The sequence below is a fragment of the Mytilus edulis genome, chromosome 3 (assembly GCF_963676685.1).
Source record: "Mytilus edulis chromosome 3, xbMytEdul2.2, whole genome shotgun sequence".
In the NCBI taxonomy this organism is placed as follows: Eukaryota; Metazoa; Mollusca; class Bivalvia; order Mytilida; family Mytilidae; genus Mytilus; species Mytilus edulis.
Genome location: NC_092346.1, coordinates 99,243,478 through 99,266,714, shown reverse-complemented (window position 1 = coordinate 99,266,714; position 23,237 = coordinate 99,243,478). Strand labels below are relative to the sequence as shown.

General features: G+C 32.2%; 3 protein-coding genes across 6 annotated transcripts in view; 1 reads left to right on the top strand and 2 right to left on the bottom strand.

Annotated features, from left to right (window-relative positions):
* LOC139517937 (probable glutamate receptor) overlaps positions 1-2,534 on the top strand; it is a 39,845-nt gene extending 37,311 nt beyond the window's left edge. For both annotated transcript variants that reach the window (XM_071309494.1, XM_071309493.1), the window contains exons 12-13: positions 507-772; positions 1,939-2,534. In XM_071309494.1, coding sequence (XP_071165595.1) covers positions 507-772; positions 1,939-2,215 — 543 coding nt within the window. In that variant the 3' untranslated portion in view covers positions 2,216-2,534. The remainder of the gene's footprint in view (positions 1-506; positions 773-1,938) is intronic.
* An 835-nt stretch (positions 2,535-3,369) lies between these two features.
* Positions 3,370-11,759, bottom strand: LOC139517936 (monocarboxylate transporter 13-like). Of its 3 annotated transcripts, XM_071309492.1 has the most exons (6): positions 11,385-11,752; positions 9,742-9,885; positions 8,883-9,131; positions 6,994-7,365; positions 4,788-4,913; positions 3,370-3,845 (listed from the first exon to the last, which is right to left on the bottom strand). In XM_071309492.1, the coding sequence occupies exons 1-6, from the start codon at positions 11,638-11,640 to the stop codon at positions 3,703-3,705; spliced, it is 1,290 nt and encodes a 429-aa protein (XP_071165593.1). In that variant the 5' UTR covers positions 11,641-11,752; the 3' UTR covers positions 3,370-3,702. The 3 variants fall into 3 exon arrangements, with proteins under 3 accessions (XP_071165593.1, XP_071165592.1, XP_071165591.1); XM_071309491.1 differs by lacking the exon at positions 6,994-7,365 and having other exon boundaries at positions 11,385-11,759; XM_071309490.1 differs by lacking the exon at positions 9,742-9,885.
* Positions 11,760-14,220: 2,461 nt separating this feature from the next.
* LOC139515529 (monocarboxylate transporter 13-like) lies at positions 14,221-22,482 on the bottom strand. The gene is made up of 6 exons (XM_071305105.1): positions 22,230-22,482; positions 21,490-21,633; positions 19,878-20,120; positions 17,494-17,865; positions 16,834-16,959; positions 14,221-16,081 (listed from the first exon to the last, which is right to left on the bottom strand). Exons 1-6 carry the CDS (start codon positions 22,480-22,482, stop codon positions 15,849-15,851), a joined length of 1,371 nt encoding a protein of 456 aa, XP_071161206.1. The 3' UTR covers positions 14,221-15,848.
* Positions 22,483-23,237: the final 755 nt, after the last annotated feature.

Here is a 23,237-nt window from a genome sequence, read left to right as displayed (position 1 = left end):
CACATGACAAAGATTCTCAAAAGATATCTAGATTTCAAAACAAAGTCTTGAACAATAGATAGGTGTTAATACAGTGTAACAAAGTCGTATTACTGCTACGTCTACGTAAGTTATGAATAGATAAAAGTATCAACACATGAAGGTAACATACATGTAACATTTTAGGATATGATACTTTAGGCAGGAACATAATGTTTGGTTGATATAATTCACGTTGTGTATGACTGCACATGCTCAATAAAAGAAACTGTAACTTTGGATAAAAATTGAAAAAAAGTAGGGGACAAACACTTTTTTAAGAATGCTGTATATGTAGAAAATATTGCAATTATGTTTTTAAAGATTACTTTGTAATGGACAAAATGGACATTATATGCAGTATCATAAACCACCGTAGGTAATTTTGCGGAAGACAGCAATTTATCCTGATACTTTCTATATAAACGTATGTTTATGTACCCTGAAATGCTGTCGTTTTGAAATCATAATTTGATTTTATCATTCAGGAATCAACCTTGCCAATTCATCAGGAGGTCTGGAATGGAATCGTCGGTTTCAACCACAGTGACCCAAGTGTTCTCATGTCAAGTGAAGATAAACAATTCGATAAAGTAATAAGAGGGAACTACGCATACTTTGCTGTAAATTTAGTTGCACAATATTATAAAGTTAGAGGATATGACATTTTCATACTACCAGAAATTATTGCTACAATTCCAAATGCTTTTGCACTTCAAAAGAATTCTCCTTATGAAGAGATGTTTTCAAGGGAGTAAGTATATAAATAAACCATCCATAGATACCTGGATTAAATTTTTTTACGAAAGGCGCACATATCGTCCACATAAGACTAATCAGTGACACTCGAATACCGACTTGTTAAAAAATAATTAAAACCTTGAAATCTCGTTTCAACATCAATTTCATCATTTAATTCCTGAGGTACCATTTTTCCATGATTTTGCTTGAAACTCAGTTTTTCTACGCTTTACACTTTTAATCAGCATGCTCTGTTGAAAGATAGAGCTTTTATCTTCAAAAATGTGAATCGTAGATACAAATTCTTTTTAAGGTCACATATCAATTTTATTTTGTGTAAAGTCCTATACAAGTTCCAACCACAAAAACACCAAACATCTCATCCAAATACTGGACTTCTTGATCGACAAGATTTCTTTTGAGTTTGGTGGATAAATACATTGATACAAAGTCGATATTCCGATGGGAACTTATCGTGCACCATGACGTTACGACTAGTTTTTGTAATTGTATCACGCAGAAGTAAATGTAACCTTATTAAAACAAACATTTTGCAAGGTTCTTTTATTTCACTTTCAGATAGATTGATGATGTCCTATCACTCAATAGCCCGTTTTCACTGACTCTTTGTTTAACATATAGCGCAATAAACTTGAGATATTACCGAAACTAGAAAGTCTGCTTCATATATTGTTTATTTGCATTCGATATTGACACAGATGGACGACTTCAAATTAAATACTATGATAAAACTGATGACTTTTTTACTTTCAAATTGTTAATTTCCCATGTCAAGCAGTGACATATCCTTTTCTCTACCATATCATGTTTATATATCCTAGTAAATATATATAGCTTGTGCGTGTTCAAACTCTTTGTTTATATCTGATTACCGATGTGCTGTATATTTAAGCATTAAATTGTTGCTAAAATCTTTAAGTTATTTGGTCTGGTATTCTCTTAATATTTTAAAAAACAGGTTACAGTATTCCCAATCACTGCAAGGAACAAAATTTGTGAAATCAGTTCCAATTCACTATTACGTTAACTAAAAATTCTCCTAACTTTTTTTTGTAAACTCAAAAAACAAAAGTTATTTCTTAAATCAGTGAATAACAGTTCTGCTTTGAACAGTTTATCCAAGAAACGTTATAAATTGTTAACTATTTAATTTTGCAGGATTATGCGAATGCACGAGAATGGTTTGATAGACACTTGGCTGAAAGCTGGTTATCCACCGAGTACACAAACGAGCACCAAATTCCAAGCTAAAGTAATTGAATTTCAAGACTTACAAAGTGCCTTTTATTTGATAGGTATTGGTGTCACTTCTGGGGTTATTTCATGGATTTTAGAAAGGATCCTACATCGAAGTCCGAAGTGTAACTTTAGAAAGACTCAAGGAAGTGTAAAATTGCATCGCATGCAGTCATTTGATCTAACAGCAATTCAATAAATAGTACTATTGTAATTTACTAAGTAATGATAATTTACAGCATTATTGATAGAATAAAAAATAACATTATATGTAAATAATCAATTTCCGTTTCAATGCCACATACTCCAAGACTCTTTATATCTATTTATGAACAAGCAGGTTTAGGACTTTACAATTGTAAACTTAATTTTCAGTGCTTCGTTGAAAATATTCATATGCTGTCATTGGGTCAAAATGCGAGTTAGAATATGCAAATAATAATATTTTGTAATATCTATAAAAATATTTTCTAGACCACACGACCACGAGAGCCCAGGTGGTCGTGTGGTCTAGCGGGACGGCTGCAGTGCAGGCGATTTGGTGTCACGATATCACAGTAGCATGGGTTCGAATGCCGGCGAGGGAAGAACCAAAAATTATTTGCGAAAGCAAATTTACAGATCTAACATTGTTGGGTTGATGTTTAGACGAGTTATATATATATATATATATATATATATATATATATTGTTATGATATTGTAATTATTATGTTATTTATGTTGGCCTAATTTGTGTTGTATGGCCTGATAGTTGTTTACCAAATAATCTTATAACTGTGCAGTTTAGGAATCACTGGAACATTCACAGAATGATTGGAACTTTCTAGAATGATCCTTATAAACGATGCGTAATTTAAACTTCTACGTTATTCCAGAAACTTCCGTTGTAACTTTCCAGGATTTTCCACAATGTTCCATTATAGAGTGTTCTAGAATTTTCCATGACAACACTATATATACAGACACTAAAGTTAAATCTGATAATTAAACTTGGACATAGACATTGATAGACATTAGTATTCACAGCATTTGGATTGACACTTTTATTCTACAAACAACATCATACTGGATTGTGACCTTAGTAGTGAACATAATATTCAGATTGGATTCCGAAAGATTTCCGGATACAGATAAAGATAACAGATTGGACTCATATTTTGACAGTTAAGTTAACAGTAATATTTGTGTAATACCTTTTGTAAACTTTTGTATAATAAATATTGTTAAATTTTACTATTGATTTGTGTCTTTTGTTGGCTACAATTTAAAGGCGATTTCTGGCCGTAACAATATATACACCAAAATATGTAATTATTGTTGATCTTATCATCATCTTTGATAATTATGACAATTTGCAAAAGCAAGGGTTGTGTTTTGCATTTTAATTATAATGAAAATTTGTAAAAGCTAGGGTTGTATTTATAACGTTTAATTAATGTGTATTATTGTTAACCATATGATGGTTCAGTGACACACATGTCGTATCTTTTGATATGCAGAAATAAAAGATATGCTTCATTATTATATATAAAAAGAAAAATCTGTCATTGAAATTTCTCCTTAATATATGGTTATAGCATTTGCATATACATATAAACATATAGTTCAATAAATGGTATTGAATATTGAATTACATAAACAATTACTGCTGTTAAGTTTTATTGTCATTTTTACTAAGATGGTGTTAAGATACTTTGATCTCAATTGTTTTCTCTTCACGTTGTATAGACCCGGAAAACGGTAATAAAACTAAAGCTGTCATGAGGAAAATAATGGTGCCGAAGTAATAAGGTGCATTCCTATTACCAGTTACTTCTTGTAGATACGCTGAAAAGTGTTTTTGAAGGTAATACAGCTTTTACATTGATACAAAAATAAATATTTCATATATATACACGTATAAGCAAACATATGATTATGCATCAAAACCTTTCTTGTAGACTTATTCAAAATGTACATATGTGTATACATTACTATATCAATACATCAGCCGGTTGACTTCCAGTCTTTTGCATCAAGTAATTGCTTCGATGCTCGCACGATAGACACTGTACAATTTTTCAATGAATACTTGTAGTTAAAGTAATGTTTATGAAAACTTAGACAAAATTCCGATAGCTGTTGAATATTCTCATATGAGATAAAAATGGCGCATTTAAGCAGTCGTTCAAATTTGAATCAAAACGACCATAGAAAAGCGCGCTTAAAATTATGTTTAAATCGTAACATTGGTTGTACGCATGTTCAAACCAGGAGTGTGTGATCCGGATGTTATTGTTGACTGTTGTCTGACTTAACTGATTTACGTTCTTTTCTTATATAAATCAGTGTGGCGTTGGTTTTTTTATTTTGATTTGTGTCACCTTTTCGATGCCTTTTTGTGCTTGCTATATAGTATGATGTTTCCATTGTTTAATGATCATTTCCATACCTTTAGAATCTTGTGGTTGGTCAAACTTCATCTTTTTCTTTAAAATATTTTTGTCATTAAATTACAGGCCACTGACTAGGAACAGGCATTCAAAGAATGTGATGCGGTAAAACTTGTCTTTTAGACACATTTTGTTTCTTTTAATCTTATTGCATTCACAAGAAAAAGCTAAAAGTACTTTTATATTTATATTTTTTTTTTATTTAATTCTTTTTTCCGACTATAAATTTATAGGTGGTGTAACTTTTTTCGGGTTTTTAAAATGTAAATAGATACTGTATTTTTGACAAGCCAATCTAATTCCATAGCATGATTTTTTTATTACTGCATCTAACTACCTGCCAATGGATTTCCTGCAAGTAACCCAAGACCCTGCATAACCAAAGACATACTTATTCCTCGACTATAATACTTTGGTTCTGTTATGCTTTTAATTGCCAAGGCATATCCTAGATTAACACCACCTAGAAAACAAAATAAACACAACAGAAAAAAATGATATTGTGCAATTAAGAGTTTGTTTGTTTATGCAAAATTTCATAAATAAAAAAGTGCTGTTCATTTATAAATTTTATATTTGAAACGCCTAATTAAAACATGTTTTGCTATATTTTTTGTATATGATATTTGTACGATATGTCTGTTGTTAAATTCGCATCTTACGGAATATTTGCTAGATTGTAGCAAAATAAGACTAATCGCAAAAGCATTTCGGCTGAAGTTTAATTACAAAACAATTTCGAAAAGTCTGCACAAATATGCGCTTACTGTGTGATTCAATATTTCTAACATAACATTTGCGTATGCTAATATTTTGTGTATTTTTTCTTGTAATAGTTCAAATGCTATTTTATTGTTTTATATATAAAAATGAAAATATAAAAAAAAGTATATTTATACAATTAGTTTATTATAGGATAGATTGATCAGTTAGATTAAAGGTTCCGATATCAGGAAAAAACATGCGGTAGATAGCAATATTTGTCCGTAATGGTTTGTTGAATGAACAGTATTTAAAAAACAAGATCCATTTCATGCGTGAATTAATTCTTAAATTATAGCTTTTATTAGGTATCAAAATTCGGGTTTGGAATCCAACCGCTTTTTGTTAGGACTTAAAACATTAATTGAATAGCAATTTGCGTATGCTAACATTTCGTATCGTTTTTGTTTCTGGTACTAGTTCAAATGTGGTTTTATTGTTTTATATATAAAAATGAAAATCTAAAAAAGTTACATTGATATAATCAGTTTAGTATATGACATTTTGATGACTTAGAATAAATGAGCGATTTGTTTTGTGTTTTTTTTTTTCTTTTCAGGGAAAAATGACAATAATTGATATGGATGTTTTATGTATGTGTAATTGTAATCTGTGATATGTATATAGAAGTGTGATTATAATAAAGATAAAAAAAAATCAATATTTCTAACATAAATCATCGAAAACGTCTTCCCAGTTCGATATATAGATTCTAGTAGGTAAGAAAATTTACTTCTGAGATAAATCAACTATAAACTGCCACTACATTTCTTTCTGGCGTCTTTGTTAGATTAGTGTGTTTGTTTGTTTATTTGTTATGCGGAATATTTGTATTATCTGTTCACACAGTTTTAACTGTTTGAATACATTATTGTCACATCAACTTAGTATTTCTGTTTGGTTGCTCACTAAATTTTGTCAATATAACGGAACGGTAAACATTCAACTGGGAAATTTAGCTAGCTGCAGAACCAGGTTTAGCCCATCATTTTCTTTGCCTGCCAGAAATATGACCGTTTTTAATTCGATCTGTTAATAAACTCTGATGTTGATTTTGTAAGTTTACCTGGCGTGCGGTATTTTTGTGTGATGTTGGGTACATGTCGCATTGTCCATTTGACAATGTTATATTACATCATTATAACATGAATAAGGAAAGCATTGTTTTGTTAGATTTGTTTGTTTGTTTGTTTATTTGTTATGCGGAATGTCTGTAATATATGTTTACATAGTTTTTACTGTTGGAATGCATTATCGTCACATGAAGAAGATGACAGTTGTTTTCATTCGTTTGATGTGTTTCAGCTTTTGATTTTGCCATTTTATAAGACATTCCAGTTTGAATTATCCTTGGAGTGAAAATTGTTTTTGGGGGGATACATTGCATTAGGGGTTCACAGTGGCGTTGAAGTCACCAAATCGAAAGATTCACGGACGTCATTATGGGTTGAATAACAGTCATGGTATAACTATGTTACATTAATTCAATGAAATTTCAATTGCAGAACATGGCGTCACCAATAGGGTACTCATCATAAGCTACATGGTTGGAGCAAGTTTAGATAGGGTTCTTACATCTCAATCTTTTATTTTCTATGGACTTGTTATTTTATCGTCCTCCATTTTTTTACCATCACTTTTGATTTATGATATTTAAATAACCATTTAGTACCTTCCACCCCTTTTCTTTTTTAAGAAGACTATCGTTTTTTTAACCTTTTAAAATTAACTTCACGTATCCCTATGAGAAAATATGTACGTTATATGTCTGAATTCCTTACCATTCAGTAAACCATTTAATAAGTTGAATAAAACAAACTGATATAATTGGTTGGAAAATGGAACGATCAGCATTGACAGACCAAATCCTGCCAGACAGGCGCTCCATATTTTACATACATAGAATGAATACCTATGTGCTATAATTCCAAAGATAATACGTCCTAATATGTCCATAATGCCACTTCCAACAAATGTAAGGGATACACTTGCTACACTTACTCCTCTAGATGAAGCAGTTTCAGGTATGAAGCCTACAGGAAGTAAAACACCAAGGCAATATAAAAAACTTGCCAGTACATATAATATAAAACCCAGGTTTTTACAGAACGCCATGTCCTTTTCTAGCTTCTCTGATTTTGATGTAACAACTTCTATCAAAAGAAAACAGAAATTGTCAATTATTCTAACATTTAACACATCTTCTGAGATCAAACAATAACACACTGGCTTTTGTCATATCGTGTGTTTTGCATATATCCCAACAACTCTTGTTATTCTTTACAAGTTCTCGCATGAATAGTTGATACCATCTGTTAATTTGTTTACTGTCTGGAAGCTTTACTCTGTTGTTTTTACAATATTAATTTTTTATTTATTTTGACTCTTCTTTGTCATTAAAAGAGCCTTTAAACGGTAATAAATCTATCAGTTTTGGAATTATATTTATTCAAACGAAAACAGATAGGATAAACAACCATTTCTAATTCCATTTTCAGACTAAATCCATCGGATGAAGCACTGTCAAACACGATTTAATATTTTCATTGCCGTACAAAAAAAAAAACCCCGACAGGTGCCTATAGCGGCGCAAGATCACTAGAGTTTATTCATACTGTTATTTGTTAGAATTGTAAACGTTTTCTGTATTGTGTTGTAATTTGTTTTATCTAATTATTTCAATGAATGACATGTTTCTGGCAGTAAGAGTGGTGTCCACCGGGTTTTAAATCAAATATTCTCATTCTTTCAAGTGATAAGATCAGTGAGTTTATATTTACATGCACTAGTAGTAGGTTGTTTTAATGATGTCTTATGACATATATCAATAAAATTTAGCCATTTTAACACAGCATGTTCTTTGAAGGGAGAACAACTTGCTGAACATTTCAAAGTTCATTTTCTTGGGCTTTTCTTTATTTCGTGTTGCTAAAATTTCAATAACGTTATTGTATTAAAAAACTATCTTAATCTTTGCATTGCGCAAGGTTATGTTTTTCTCTGTTTACGACGTCTTTACACAAAATCCATTCAATATTGGATGTGTACGGATTGATAATTTAGTGTTAGATGCATGATGTTTTTTCTTAGTTGTTAGTGGCTTTGAACAAGCTGTCAGTTAACTGCGAGTATTCTCAGATCTGTACCTAGTGTCTTTTTTGTTGTTGGGATGTTCAAGTTCCCGGCCACGTCGACTTGTATTTTTGTCCTTCCTATGAGTTAAGCCTTTTTCAACTGATTTTTATAGTTCCATCTGCTGTTGTACTGTTATACCACTGTCTCAGGGTAGGGGGAGGGTAGGGATCCCGCTAACATGTTTAACCCACCACATTCTGTATGTATGTACCTGTCCCAAGTTAGGAGTCTGTAATTCAGTGGATGTCGTTTGTATATGGGTTACATATTTGTTTTGCGTTCATTTTTTGTACATAAATAAGGCCGTTAGTTTTCTCGGATGAATTGTTTTACATTGTCATTCCGGGGTATTTTATAGCTTGCTATGCGGTATGGGCTTTGCTCATTGTTGATGGCCGTATGGTGACCTAAAATTGTAATTTCTGTGTCATTTTGGTCTCTTGAGGAGAGTTGTCTCATTGGCAATCATGCCACATCTTTTTTTTATAAATAGGGGCTACGGATGTTAACCGATGTACACCTTTTTATTACTTACTTTGACTGGCTAATCTTTGAGGGAAAACAACTACTCCGCATACAACAAGGTTTAACAGAATAGCGGAAAATATCATCATTGCATCGCTGAATCCATATTTTGAAAGTAGGAACTCCATCGTAGAGGGGAATATTATACGACTAAGGGAAATACCAGTGGTGGCAAGTGAAACAGCTATAGTCTTCTTTTTGTCAAAATAAGCATCAATAGCTACTACGCCAGTAACATATGTTAATGCATTTCCCAGTCCTAAAATGTATTGTATATAAACATCATTAGCTAGCTTATACACCGGTAACGTATGCAAGAAACATTACCAAAATGGAAAGGCATATCAATCCAAAAAGTGCAATGAAAACTTAATTCAATAATTGTTATTGTGACAATTTTCAGGTCATCAATGTATTGTGGTAGAAAACATTACTGTTAAAATAAACAATAATTTAAACTTGCTATACCACGTGACTGGAAAGATTTGTTATTACAACAACACATGTCACCTAACAGCAACTCATTTGGTTTCGTGTTTTAGCATGAAAATAAAAAAATGCCTATTAGTTAATTAATTGCTAGAGATGTATATTCAATTTTTATCGATCGGGGAAGTGTTTCTCCTATTTCACAACAAATGTTGAAAAAAGTTTTAATATAGAAATTAGTGACGAAAAATGGAAAAATATTTATTCACTAGCTTTTAGATGTCTTTTTCTTCTTCAAATAACGTTAATACGTGTATATGGCAGTGCTACAATGCAGACTTACTTAAAATTATTTCAGCATGGCAGCAATCACACACCACTATAAACCGACATATTTTAGAAATTAAACAATTCTTCATCCTAATATAAATATTTCATACCCGATATAATTGATATAGATATCAGTAAAAGGACAAAGGATGAAGAAAAAGCTGCCATTAAACATCCTGTAAACTGTATCAATCCACCAACGCAGAGGACTCGTCTGATACCAAATCTTTCTATAAGGGACACTGTGAAGAAAGCTGCAATCAAGTAAATACGTATAAAGTATCGAAAGAAAACATAATTTAACAGCTTATTTCAATACATTATTTATACAGCAAATTGTTTTCTGAAATGTTACTATATTGGCAGAGAAGATTTTTTATTAAATCAACACCAATACCCGACTTGTTCGAAAAAAACCCAGAGATAAAAAGATAAACCAAACGATTAAGATATGTTACAGATAGACTAGCATGGTACAGTAACATGTTGTGGTTAAAGCACATCTATAACCCCTCCTACTGCAAAATCATTGAAACAGTAATGTATCGATACTCGGATATATATGTTGATAGTTATGAAAGTTATAATGTTTATAATTTAATACGCCTGACGCGCGTTTCGTCTACAAAGTACTCATCAGTGTAATCAGGAAATTTATAGAAATGACCATATAAATAATAATCATGTCAACACCGAAGTGCTGACTATTGGGCTGGTGATACCCTCGTGAACGAAATGTCCATCAGCAGTGGCATCGATCCAGTGGTGTAAATAGTTAACAAAGGTACCGGACTTATAATTTAATACACTAGTCGCGCGTTTCGTCTACATAAGATTTATAAGTGACTACCGACCGTGTAGAACGCCACATGCAGGATGTCGTATATATTTGACACGGGGTGGCGGTTTTGAAGCGAGGAAAAACGGTCAAAGTAAGTCAAGTATCAAAATGTCTTTTTTTCTTAGAATCGTACCACCAAATCATGAATTGCACGGAAGTTACCGAACCATAATATATGTCCAGCCAGCAGAAGCAGACGTTTCCAGTGCTCTTTTCTATCAAACACCTCTCCCTAGTTTTCCATGTTGCATATTTTTTGCTTAATAGGCAAGTTCAGGATAAAAAAATCCTTTTGACGATCTTTTTCCGTATACTTTATATAGAAATTAATACCTATTATGGAATTTAACCAAATGTCGCACAATTTCCTAGAAAATATATTCTGATGCATTTTTTAAGGGTCAAACACAAGGTTCCTTGCACTATAGTGTTTATTGTAATTTATTGAAGAAATCACATATGTCCGTTGACATGGACAAAATATACATCGTCTTAACCTTTGAAATTCATCAATGACCTAACAAATGCCAATGGAAATGCCGTAATATCGTTTGGTGTTGCCAATTAAGTTAACGCCGATTTAGGTATCACGTTTTCAGATCACATTTCGAAAAATAGATAACAGGCTATAATCATACGAGATTGTCATTTATCTCACTTAGTTGCTCACTTACAGAAAAGTTCATCCTATCTTCTGCTCATTAAAAGGAGGATTACTAAAACTTAAACACCATACACCATGGACATGACAAGTATGCGTGTGCTCGAGACTACAATGTTATACAATGCTTAAGAAATAGTTATAAAAAAACCTCTTTATTTATGTTCATTTTTCCCAACGACTCTTAGAATGTATTCAATGATGAAATTGATATAATGAACATCTTCCTGTGTGGATTAAATACTACAAACCTCCAGTATAAGATAAAGCACCATTGATTGAGCCTAAAAGACTTAACATTGTCAAATCAAATCCGAATTCATCTATCATATGCGTATATAAGATTCCCATACTGGATCTTAAAGCTGTAGATAAACATAAACATAGACACATAGCACATGTCACAATCCATCCCCAACCTCCATCTGGTTTTATCTGATGTTTTACAATATTGTCACTTTTGTCGTTATCTGTAGTACTAAGTTTCAAAGTTTTTTTAAATACCATTATATAGTTGAAAAAGGTTCCGTGAACCAAGTGAACGTCACAAACCGAGAGGAAAACATACAATACACTATATATATGTACACATGTATACAAAACAGGAGGTAAGGTCACGTCTGCTTTTGCATGTATTTATACAAAATAATTGTAATATAACAATATACGGATGTGGTATGATCGCCAATGAGACAATTATCGACTAAAATCAAATAACAAATGATGTAGTAGCTATATGTCACCGAGTGGCTTTTAATAATCCTGGTACCTTTGATAACTACTTAACAACGAGCAAAACCTATACCGCATTGCAAGTTATAAAGGCCCCCGAATGGGCAAATTACTAGTCCATCAATTCAAACAAGAAAACTAATTGCATGTTTGCTGTACAAAACAATAAACAAAATACAAATATACACCAACAAAAGACAACAACACATAAAAACACAGGCTCTTGACTTTGGACAGTTTCAAGATATTTACAGACAACCAACACAGTTTAAACATATTTGCAGATAACTAGGAACAGACTCATCCGATCGAAACAAAGCACAAAAAAAACCAATAAAGTTACAAAGTTCGGATTTGAGAGTTCTTGTAGTTACAATTAAAACTAGTACACAAATTATATATTCTAGTAGACTTCCAACATTCGATGGATGGGTCAGCTATTTATTGTCCCCTTCCAACTGACTAACATCTGTTTCCCAAACAGGACAAATCATAATGCATACAAACAATATTATTCAATCAAAAATTACACACACGTATCCGAAACTGCCGTTGTCAGATAACTCGATTATTACATCAGCGATTGCTACTTATATGAGAATTGTTTTTAAAGCAACATCTCGACTGGTGCTTACTTTTACAAAATATGTTGCCTATTATCCCAGAACACTGGAGTTCATACATAAATAAGAAGATGTGGTATTGATGCAAATGAACCAACTCTCCGTCAGCGATCAAATATCGTAAATGTAAGCAACATGTGTAACCGTACGGCACACAAAAATGACAAAATCCAATACAGCATTACAAGCCATTAAAGGCAACATGAACAAATATAAAAAGTTAAACAAAACTAAGGCATGATGTAAAAAGCAATAAACGGAATACAAATATTATAACCACAAACGACAACCACTAAAATACACGCTGCTGACTGCTTTAATAAAAGGGGTTTATTTTGCTTAGTTTTCGTTTGCAGGGTTTTATGTTGTCATACTGTATATGCAAACGTATATTGATTCTACTGTAACTAATTTGTTTTTTACTTAGATTGTTTTATTTTCAAACATTCACATCTAATCATAATTTTAAGGGGGAAAAATCTAAGGATAATGAATAGAGGTCGACAAAATACAAGAACAAATCAAATATTATGTGACGTTAGATTATATTAACAGGAGTAACACGACAGTCGACAGGACTCACTAGCAATAAAGATTAACTAAATATTCTGAATATTTGAGTTCATATCCCGGATTTGTTCTCGCTCAATCGATTTATGAATTTTGAACAGCGGTATACTACTGTTGCCTTTATTGACATCATGTATTTTTGATTGGACACATGGTAATTTTCGATTAATTTTTTAATCTCTCGATACATGTAGGTGAACCAAAGAACACACTTTCTAGACCTATATCTCTGATTTGATTTATTTTAATTTCTCCAGTTTTGTCTATCATTATTGTTTTTAAAAGACTTTATATCGATATATACACGTATAATTATGCATAACCTAACATAAGAAATACAAATGACTAAGAATGAACTTAAAACAAGTTAATGCGTTTGAACACTGGTTAATTTACATTTTGTTTCCTCAGTATGTTAAATCTATACCATCACAAGTGAAATGAGTGTATGGGCAATGATTCAACATCTTTTATGTTAATTACAACGTTAAGTACTCTTGACACTTATCAAGGTTAAACTTATAGTCATACTAAATTAGAATCTATTTTACACGTATCAAAGTTATGTGCATACAAACATTGATCTAAAACAGGTGGGATTGGACTCCTAGTTTTTATATAAATAAAGAAAAAAGATAATGTGTTTGAATTCTTTATACAGAAAACAGCATCGCAAAAAAAAAGAAGAATATACGTACGAATTCTTAATCCATTATCAATCAAGATAGTTTGCGTTTATGATTGTTTTTCTTGCGCTTATGCTAAATTCAGTTATAGATTTTGACGTCCATGAAAAAAACGGTAAAACGTAAGCCCTCTTTGCTTATAATGCATCATATTTATTCATAAGCTTTTAACTGAATATAAAACCGTATACAAAACAAATAAAATTAAGTAGCTCCGGTGAAAACTTAACTTATTAAAAGTCATGTATTTGTTCCGTCATAAATGTAAATGAATTTTGTTTAAACATAAGATTAATTTGGCAGAAAATTATGCTTGTTTTCTTCTTAAGGTCATAGGTGGCGCTACCCCTCTGCTATAAATATTTCTGTTGAAATATGTAACGTATTCTTTGCTCTTCAACCAAGTTTGCAATGGCTGAGGGATATTGCCACATATGAAATCATGGAAAAGGGTAAAAAAGTGACAATTTTCTATAAAACTTTACGAAAATTAAATTTATTCTTACTTCTAACACAAATATACATCTATATATAAATATAAAGCAGATATACAGTTTGCCTTTTTAACTTTAAACACTATATATTGAGTAATGCATACACATTATACTTACTCAAGCAATTAAAGTTTAAGAATAAAAATTTACGTGGCCGTTGATTTTTGTTACTGGCTTTCCGCTCTCGTTGTGTTCGACGCGTTTTGATCGGGATTCAGTTTCATCATGAATCCTCACGCAAAAACATTTTAAAAGCCGAGGAGTATAAGACCCAAACATGCAAATTGGCGTACGACCAAAATAACTCAACTTGCTGGGAAACTTAACATCCCCCCACGACTTTTTACACCAGTATTCCCCATTCCAAACTAAAAGACAAATTGAAAGAGTTAAAATTGCTTTGTTTCAAAACGAGAATGTCCAACGTAGATACAAATATCTTGTTTTACTGTTTTAGAGAGGGAAAAATCCTACTGTGTAAAAAAAACCACCTCTGAATCAAACAAACAATTCCCTGAGACTCAAAAATAAATATGCTTGATTTCATGATTTACAACATATTTGTAACGTAAGGAGGACGTGTTTTTCAACAAACTATCGGCATTCCTATGGGCACCGACGGAGATCCTTTTCTTTTTAACTTTTTTGTATCATACAGGAACTTTTTTGGAAAAATGTAGCAGTATCCTTTAATGTTTTTCGCTATGTAGATATTGTTCTCTTACTAAATAATTCGGCATTTGAGTAGCGTTTCCATGTTATTAGATATTACTATTTTGATATACATTAATTTTTGCTTTTTGATATGCGCTCAATCGTCTGAAATGAACTGTTTTGTGTATGCTACTGATTTGAACCAAATTTGATAAATAGAAACTTTTTGGTGAAAAATGTGAGGGTTTTATACGTCTTTCAATTAGTTTTACATATCCGTTACAATAGACAGAAGTTGAACTTTTGGCCTTTGAAAGACAATATTGACTAATAGCCAACTGAAATATTGGAATTTTGTTACATATTGCTGGAAAGACCTGCCAAATTAACACATATCAATAGCACTTATTCAAACCATACATATTTTAATGTGATACGAAATACATATCTCTTCATGTGAAATATGAATAATAAGCCACCACCACCAGATAAATTATTTATGTCATTCAATAAACCTATGGGGAGATTTAAAAAAAAAAATGGATTACGTCGGATAACCTGCTCGGTGTCAATCGTCGTGTATATACCGTATTTGAACAATTAATTCTTGTGAAGTCATAAAATACGTTTTGTGACAGTGGAAAATCTTTTAGAAAAATATATAGATTAGTTTTTGAGTAAAAATGATTATATGTTTTACTCGTGGATTTTTCAGTTTTTTTTTTAAATTACACATTGAATTTAAAAGACTTATCTGGGTTTTTTCATTTTTTCATTTATTTCGTATCACTGACATTTATTCGGATAAAATTGATAAAATCATCAAGAATGTATCCTTAGAATATCAGCTATATCCAACCGGTCTTTGTCGTATCATAGCGCAAATTTCGTATACAAGAGTTAAACAAATATCAACAAATGTTTTGGTGGATTCGAAAGTGTTTGGACATTATCCATCAAATGATAGGACCATTGAAAAGTTCATAATCTCTTTCTCTAACTGCGTAAAAGTTGTTATCGATGACTTTATGAGAATACACGCCTTTTTCGGATACAGTAATTTCTATCTCAGGTGATTTTGACTGATTTATGTTTGAAATTGGTAGAAGCACTAATCCCGATAAAATAAAAATAAAACATCCAAAGTAATATGGTATATCTCCACTACCAGAAACGTCTTTCAGGAAAGCTACAAAAGTATAAAATTGATTAATATGCCGTACCAATAAAACTCATCATAGATGCCAGGATTGAAATTTTGTAGTTGCACCAGACGCGCGTTTCGTCTACAAAAGACTCATCAGTGACGCTCGTATCAAGAAAAGTTTAAAAGACCAAATACAAAACCAAGTTGAACGTACCAATAGCAGGTTATAAGATTTTTTTTAACATTCTTTACTATATACTACTTGTTGATAATAATTGTTAAGTAATAAGACTTGACTAAAACATTAAATTCATAAATGATAATGAATTAATTTTATTTGGAGTATGCAAATATGCAGACTTACAAATATAGAAGACTCCTACCGAATTTTAACTACCAGATGTTAGCCCTGCGTTGCTCAGTCTTTATCTTTTTATGGAATGTTGTGTGTACTTTTTGTCTTTTTGTCTTTTTGTCTTTTTGTCATCTATATCGCTTTTGCAAGGTTATCTCGACTTATGAATTTTCAATGTCCGCCTTATTATATCCTCTTTTTTGTAAATGCCATTGATGCAATTGCAAAAATGAAAACGGTTGAACATAAAGTAAATAAAAAGGTGATATGTAAAAGATTGACAATGTATTTTACACTTGTGTTAATCGGGTGCTTGTTATATGGTTTCTGTGTGTTTTAATGACTGCATTGTTGATGAAGTATAACTCATTAGAAATATCAGATTTACTTTGGTACGCCAGACCTTCGTTTTTGTCTACACAGTACAAATTTAACAAACCTGCGAAAGGATTCCCCACAAGAGCTCCTAATCCCTGCATTACTAATGCTATACTGATTGCTCTTCCGTAATGTTTTGGTTCGACTATGTTTCTAAGGGTTAGATTATAGCCCATGTTAGCACCACCTGTAATTAAAAAGTTGTTCAATAGAAAACCTCAATTGATATATTTAGTGAGATGGAGAAGAAGGTAACTACTCGAACAATCCGTTATCTATATTTGGGAAATATCATCAAAATTGACATACACCGCAAAATTTTCCCGTTTTATATACAGTTTAGTTTTGTTTACGTCCAGTTAACCATTGATAAATATTCGACATCATGACAAGTCAGAGACTAATAATCTGGAATTTACTTAATCGGGTGTTCTTATTCGTGTATCTTGATTCCGAATTGAACAAAGTAAGTTTGGTATTATTTTAAAACTTTAAAAATCATTTTGACATTGTTCAGAAAAAGTCATTATTTAAAAAGCAGATAAGAGCACCGAAAGAAAGTACACTTTTGATTTATATCGTAAAGACGGATTTTCAACTGACTGAATGATTTTTCGATTGCCAACCGACCTATTTAGTAATACTTTTTTTTCCCTTCCGTTATTTTTACTCTTTTAATGTAAAAATATTCTCCTTAATATGAATAAATTTACGTACATACCATTGAAAATTCCATTTATAAGGTTGTAAACAAAAAAATGAACGAGCGTTGTCGATAAAGGCACAATCAACAAAGATAATCCAAATCCAAAAAGGTAAATAATCCATAAGTATTTTATATGATGCGGTAATCTGTGGGAGAGAAATCCAAACATCAGACGTCCAATAACTTGTGTAATACCGTTTACAGAAAATGTTAGAGATATATCGTTTTGTGTTACTCCTTTGGACAATGCTGTCTCAGGAAGGAGTCCGTTAGGTATAAAATTTGCTATGATATACAATAAGTTCGTCAACATGTACAAGATAAACGACGGCTTTCTACTAAATGACATTCCCATTGAATTGTCTTCACTTACTTTTCTTTGAGATTCTGCAATAGAAGTTAGTTGTAAGTAATAGCAAAAAAGTCAAATGTCACATAATCTATGTATTTTATCTTTTTCCATCAACAACATGAATATTTGCATTCTTGATAATAGTTAGAAATAGTGTTTATGTTCCCCCAAAATAAAATGATAAGAAAATGACGATAAAAAAAGTTGGACATAAATGAATTTTAACAGTTGATTGAAATGATTGAGTTATTGAATATTAATAGTTTCAGATATATGAAATGATAGTTACTGTAATTAAATAATAACTGGTAAATAAATATTTAAGCTATGAAAATTGCAAACAGAGTTTTAAATACGAAATGTAACTAAATACATAACCAATGATTCTATTTGAGGGGCTTTGGTGGCCGCTCAGTGAGATAATCTCATAGTTGGATAGATGGCCCAGCATATATAATAGAAAGTCTGCAATGTGAATCACTTAAATCTGTGTATAACAAACTACAATGATGAGCCCTTTAGTAATTGTATGAGAAATTTTAGAAAATATATATAACCGAATTTCTTGTAGGTTAATACCAAAAAGAAACAAGGACGGATTTGCCATTTTCTCTAAACTGCTCTTTCGTGAATGATGAAGCGGTATATCAAGATTCGTCATATGTTTGTAAATTCCAAGGTCGTCAGTGTGATTGATTGATTGATTGTTGGTTGCTTAACGTCCAGTGGCAAATATTTCATGCATATTCAGGACGAGAACAAGTTCACAATAAATACAATAGGTAGGTTGTTGTAATAGAGGCCATCTAGGATGATTGTCGGGGAAATTTGGACTGCCACTGGAAAATGAGGGTATATTGGATAGGGACAGAAATTTGGCCTTGCAACAGGCCACCTACGGACCCCTCAAAGAGTCGTCAGTGTGAAATCCCAAATAAAGATTTTGCATTTGTAATTATATGATATTGTTGAGACTTGTTTTGCTGGAAAAACAACATATCTTTAAACAAAGGATGTATAAACTTTTTTGAAACGATCAGAAACCCGTTTGTTCATTCCTACTGAGACCAATGAAAGGCGAAACATCCGATATCCTTACAATTAAGTAACGTTTATCATTAAAAACCAATGATTAATAAGGGAGAATGATGCTTTCGTCTTTGGAACTTTTGGTCCTCAGTGCTCTGCAACTTTGTACTTGTTTTGGCTTTCGAACTTGTTTCATATGAGCTTCACTGGTTAGTCTTGTGTGGACGAAACCTATGGCTGGGGTATTTAATTTTAAACCTGGTACCTTTTATTAGCTATTGTTCGTGTGTTTCTCTGTCCTATATCTTCTCCTATTTATAAGTATTGTAATCCTGTCATGTAATGTTGTAGTTTTAATGTTATATTTAACATTGCCTTAAAAGCGGGATGTTCGGCATGCCATAAAACCAGATTCAACCCACCATTTTTTTTTCTTAAAATGTCCTGCACCAAGTCAGGAATATGGTCATTGTTATATTATAGTTCGTTTCTGTGTGTGTGACATTTTAATGTTGTGTTTCTGTTGTGCTCCTCTTATATTTGATGCATTTCCCTCAGTTTTAGTTTGTAACCCAGATTTGTTTTTTCTCAATCGATTTATGCGTTTCGAACAGCGGTATACTACTGTTACCTTTATTTAGTTTTTTTATTTACGAAAAAGCTTATAGTTCGTTTCAATGTGTGTTCCATTGTCGTTTGTGTTTTGTTGCATTTCATTGTCTTTATTGTTTCGTTGTTTTCCTGTTATATTTTTTGTGTTTCCCTCGGTTTCAGTTTGTTTCCCGGATTCTCTCAATCGATTTATGACTTTCGAACAGTGGTGTTCAAAAGTTGCCTCTAACTATCTACTGTTTCGTAGTTTTCAAACTTTTAAATTGTTTGAAGCAAAATTATTATGAATGATATTTATTCTTAAAGATTTGTCCTTCTCATTTTCTGGTCAACAGAAAAATATGAGGAAATACTATTTACTACATTTTGATAAAAAGGACTATTGATGGATACGTTTATATTCTACCTTTAGATTCAAGTGGAAAAACCAGAGCTGCACAAACTAAACAGTTCAGGAAAATCGCCGAATATATGAGCATGGCGCCATGAAATCCGTAGTGTTCAAGAAGACGTTGACATATCGGGGCAAAAATCGTTCCAGATAATGATGCTCCTGAAGTCGCAAGTGGCATCGCTATAGATTTCTTCTTATCAAAATATTTATCCACAGCAACAATAAAGGTAACATATGATAACGCTGATCCAATGCCTGTCAGAAAAGTAAAGAGGAAAGCTGATGATTAAAAAATGCCCGTCCCATTTTGAAAACATTTCTTAAAAGTGGGAGGTTTAGCTGGCAATAGTAGTTTAAATTCACCATTCACCTAATCGCTATTTGAAAATCTGTCCCGGTTATTATGACGTCAAAATTTGACGGGAACCTTTCTGACGTCCAGAAATAGCGAACACAGTGGACTTCACTTAACTTTCTTTTTTACACATTACAAGCTGTATACATTGTACGTACAAAGCGTTTTTAGTGTATTTTTTTAATAAGGAATGCTCAAAATTTTGGAAATCCATAGAGTGCTATATGAGTGTTAGATGATCAAAAGGAAGCAAAAAAAAAAACAAGAAAAAAACCCAAACAATTGAAATGAAATAAAATAAATGAGTTTCTGACACTTATGCTATAACAATCGTCGAAGACACAAATTTTGCTTGGCAAATGTGCTTCATCCATGACAAATGTGCTTTTGTTTCCGCAGGTAAAACCATAAACTCTGAGCTAATGGAATTAGGAACCGACAATGCCAACTCTGTAAACAGAATATATTAAACTCCCATATAACTTACAAAAGGGGAAATTACAATTAAACCATAGTCCTGTTTATTTTTATTTCCAAAATGAAAAACGGTCCTTACAAACAACATAAATAGCTGTGACTGCCGAGTGCTCCACGAAGCATCTTTCCAAACTAGTAACATAAACTATATCAACAATCGAAGACGGGCTTCAGAATTACTGTGAAACTATCTACTTTAGGGGCGGTGCAAATCAGATTGTCATATTCCTTTCCAACTGAGTTGTATATGTCCCCTAAGAACCTCTGTATTATTTCTAAATTTAAAATTACACTGCTTTAAGAGGAAACATCTATATAAAACCGTACACATTTATCAAAGACAAATTGAGATGAAAGTTTTGTAAACTATAACGAAAAGAGATAACTGTCAAGTTATTAAATATTATTGAAGGTAATTTGTATAGATAGCTGAATTTACGGTGTGGGTTTCACGCATTGATGAAGATCGTAGGTGAATAACTTACATCCACGTATTTATTTGCAATCATACATAATCGCTTTGTTACATGAATTTTTTTCTTGTATATAAGCTGGTTCAGTGCATTGTATATAAGCTGGTTCAGAGGAAAGGTAAAACTGTATTTTATTTTGATCTTGTAATTAACAAGAATTCCTGCTCATTTTCCCGTCCTATTACTTCATTTAAAGATTTTGATACATTTTATTACTACAGAGAATAAAACTCAGATACTTACCCAACACTACAGCCATGGAAACAAACTCAGATACTTACCAAACACTACAGCCATGGAATAAAACTCAGATACTTACCCAACACTACAGCCATGGAAAAAAACAAGAGAGGATACGATGATACAAAGGACGACATGAAACAGCCAAGGAATTGGAAAAGTACCCCAACAACTAATACTGGTCGAACATCAAATCGTTCTATTAACTGAACTGCAAATACAGCTGTAAATATAATGTACACATAGTTATAGATATTTCTTATCAATTAACCAATTTTAAGAATCCTTCTAAAATCTTTGCCTAACTTTTAACTACAGTACGCACACAAAAATTCCCCACCTAATTAGTTATAACTGCATTTCATATTTGAAATATTTGAAACAATGATCACACGACATGGTAACAAAACTTGAAATAAGTCTTAAAACCAAGAAAATGAGATTTAAATCAAGTGGATGAAGTCATTATCGAATCCTAGAATTGATAACAAGGCTAAGCAAGCCTTTTCAGATAGACATAAACACCCTTCAGATCTTATTACAATAGCATAAAGGAAATACACATTGTAATAAAATTTTACATGGGCCATTGAGCGGTAAAAATATTTCAAGGTCAAGTGACTCTAGTCAGTCAAATATATTCACCTTAAAACCATTTTATATATGGACCAAATATAACCAATTACTCTTATGATTGAGAAACTGCTAACACAGATTGATTTCTCAGTTTATCCAATATTGTTTTTAATCGTATAACACAAACCCCCAGTTAAGTCTGTGACAATATAAATTGAATGTTTCTAATTGTATTACACAAACCTCCAGTTAAACCTATGGCAGTATTTATTGAACCAATCAAGGTCAGTAGGGTAAATTCGATACTGAGTTCCTCTACCATGTATGTATAAAATAGCCCATTATTTGAGAAGAACGAACATGTCACTGATAAACCAAGAGCACTAGCAAATGCCACAAGCCAAGCCCAAGGTCCGTCTCGTACACATTTATACCTGCTATTTTTGTTTTTAATTTGCACTTCTTGTTTAATATCCACTGATTTTATCCAAGTCATGTTTCCTTAACGCCAGTAAAATATCAGTTTTTGGATAAAACGACCTAAACTGAAATGAATGAATGTAGCAATGGGAAATGATTATTATGAAGGAAACAGACCTTGTCCTTTTTATAGGATCTTGACAAAAGCAGTGCAAACTGGTATTGACCACGATTAGATCATCTCTTGTATATATTCTAATCAAACATTTGTATGACAAAAAGGATGGGTGAGACAAGGAAAATCTGCTTTTACCCGGGTACATATTAGTGAAACATTGAACCTCAGCTGAGACAAGGAAAATCTGCTTTTACCCCGCCACATATTAGTGAAACATTGAAACTCAGCTGAGAGAAGAAAAATCTGCTTTTACCCCGCCACATATTAGTGAAACATTGAACCTCAGCTGAGACAAGGACAATCTGCTTTTACCCCGCCACACATTAGTGGATTATTGAACCCATCAGGAGGTCTTGTGTACTGTTATTGGCGTTTATAGAATTTGATAATAACGACAGATCTATGTTTGTATGTTTAATTAGTCAAATTTATTCCAACTTGTGTAGTATCTGGACTATTGAGAGCTTAGAATGATCTGAAGACACGTGTTTATTGTTTAGTGCCGATCGTGTGCCACCTGCTGATGTGTTTATTGTTAAGTGCCGACCGCATGCAACGTTCTGATGTCGTGGAATAAATGAAGACCACCAAAAAACTCTGATAAGCAAAAAAAAAAAGAAAGAGAAAAATCACCAAAACAAACACATTAAGTG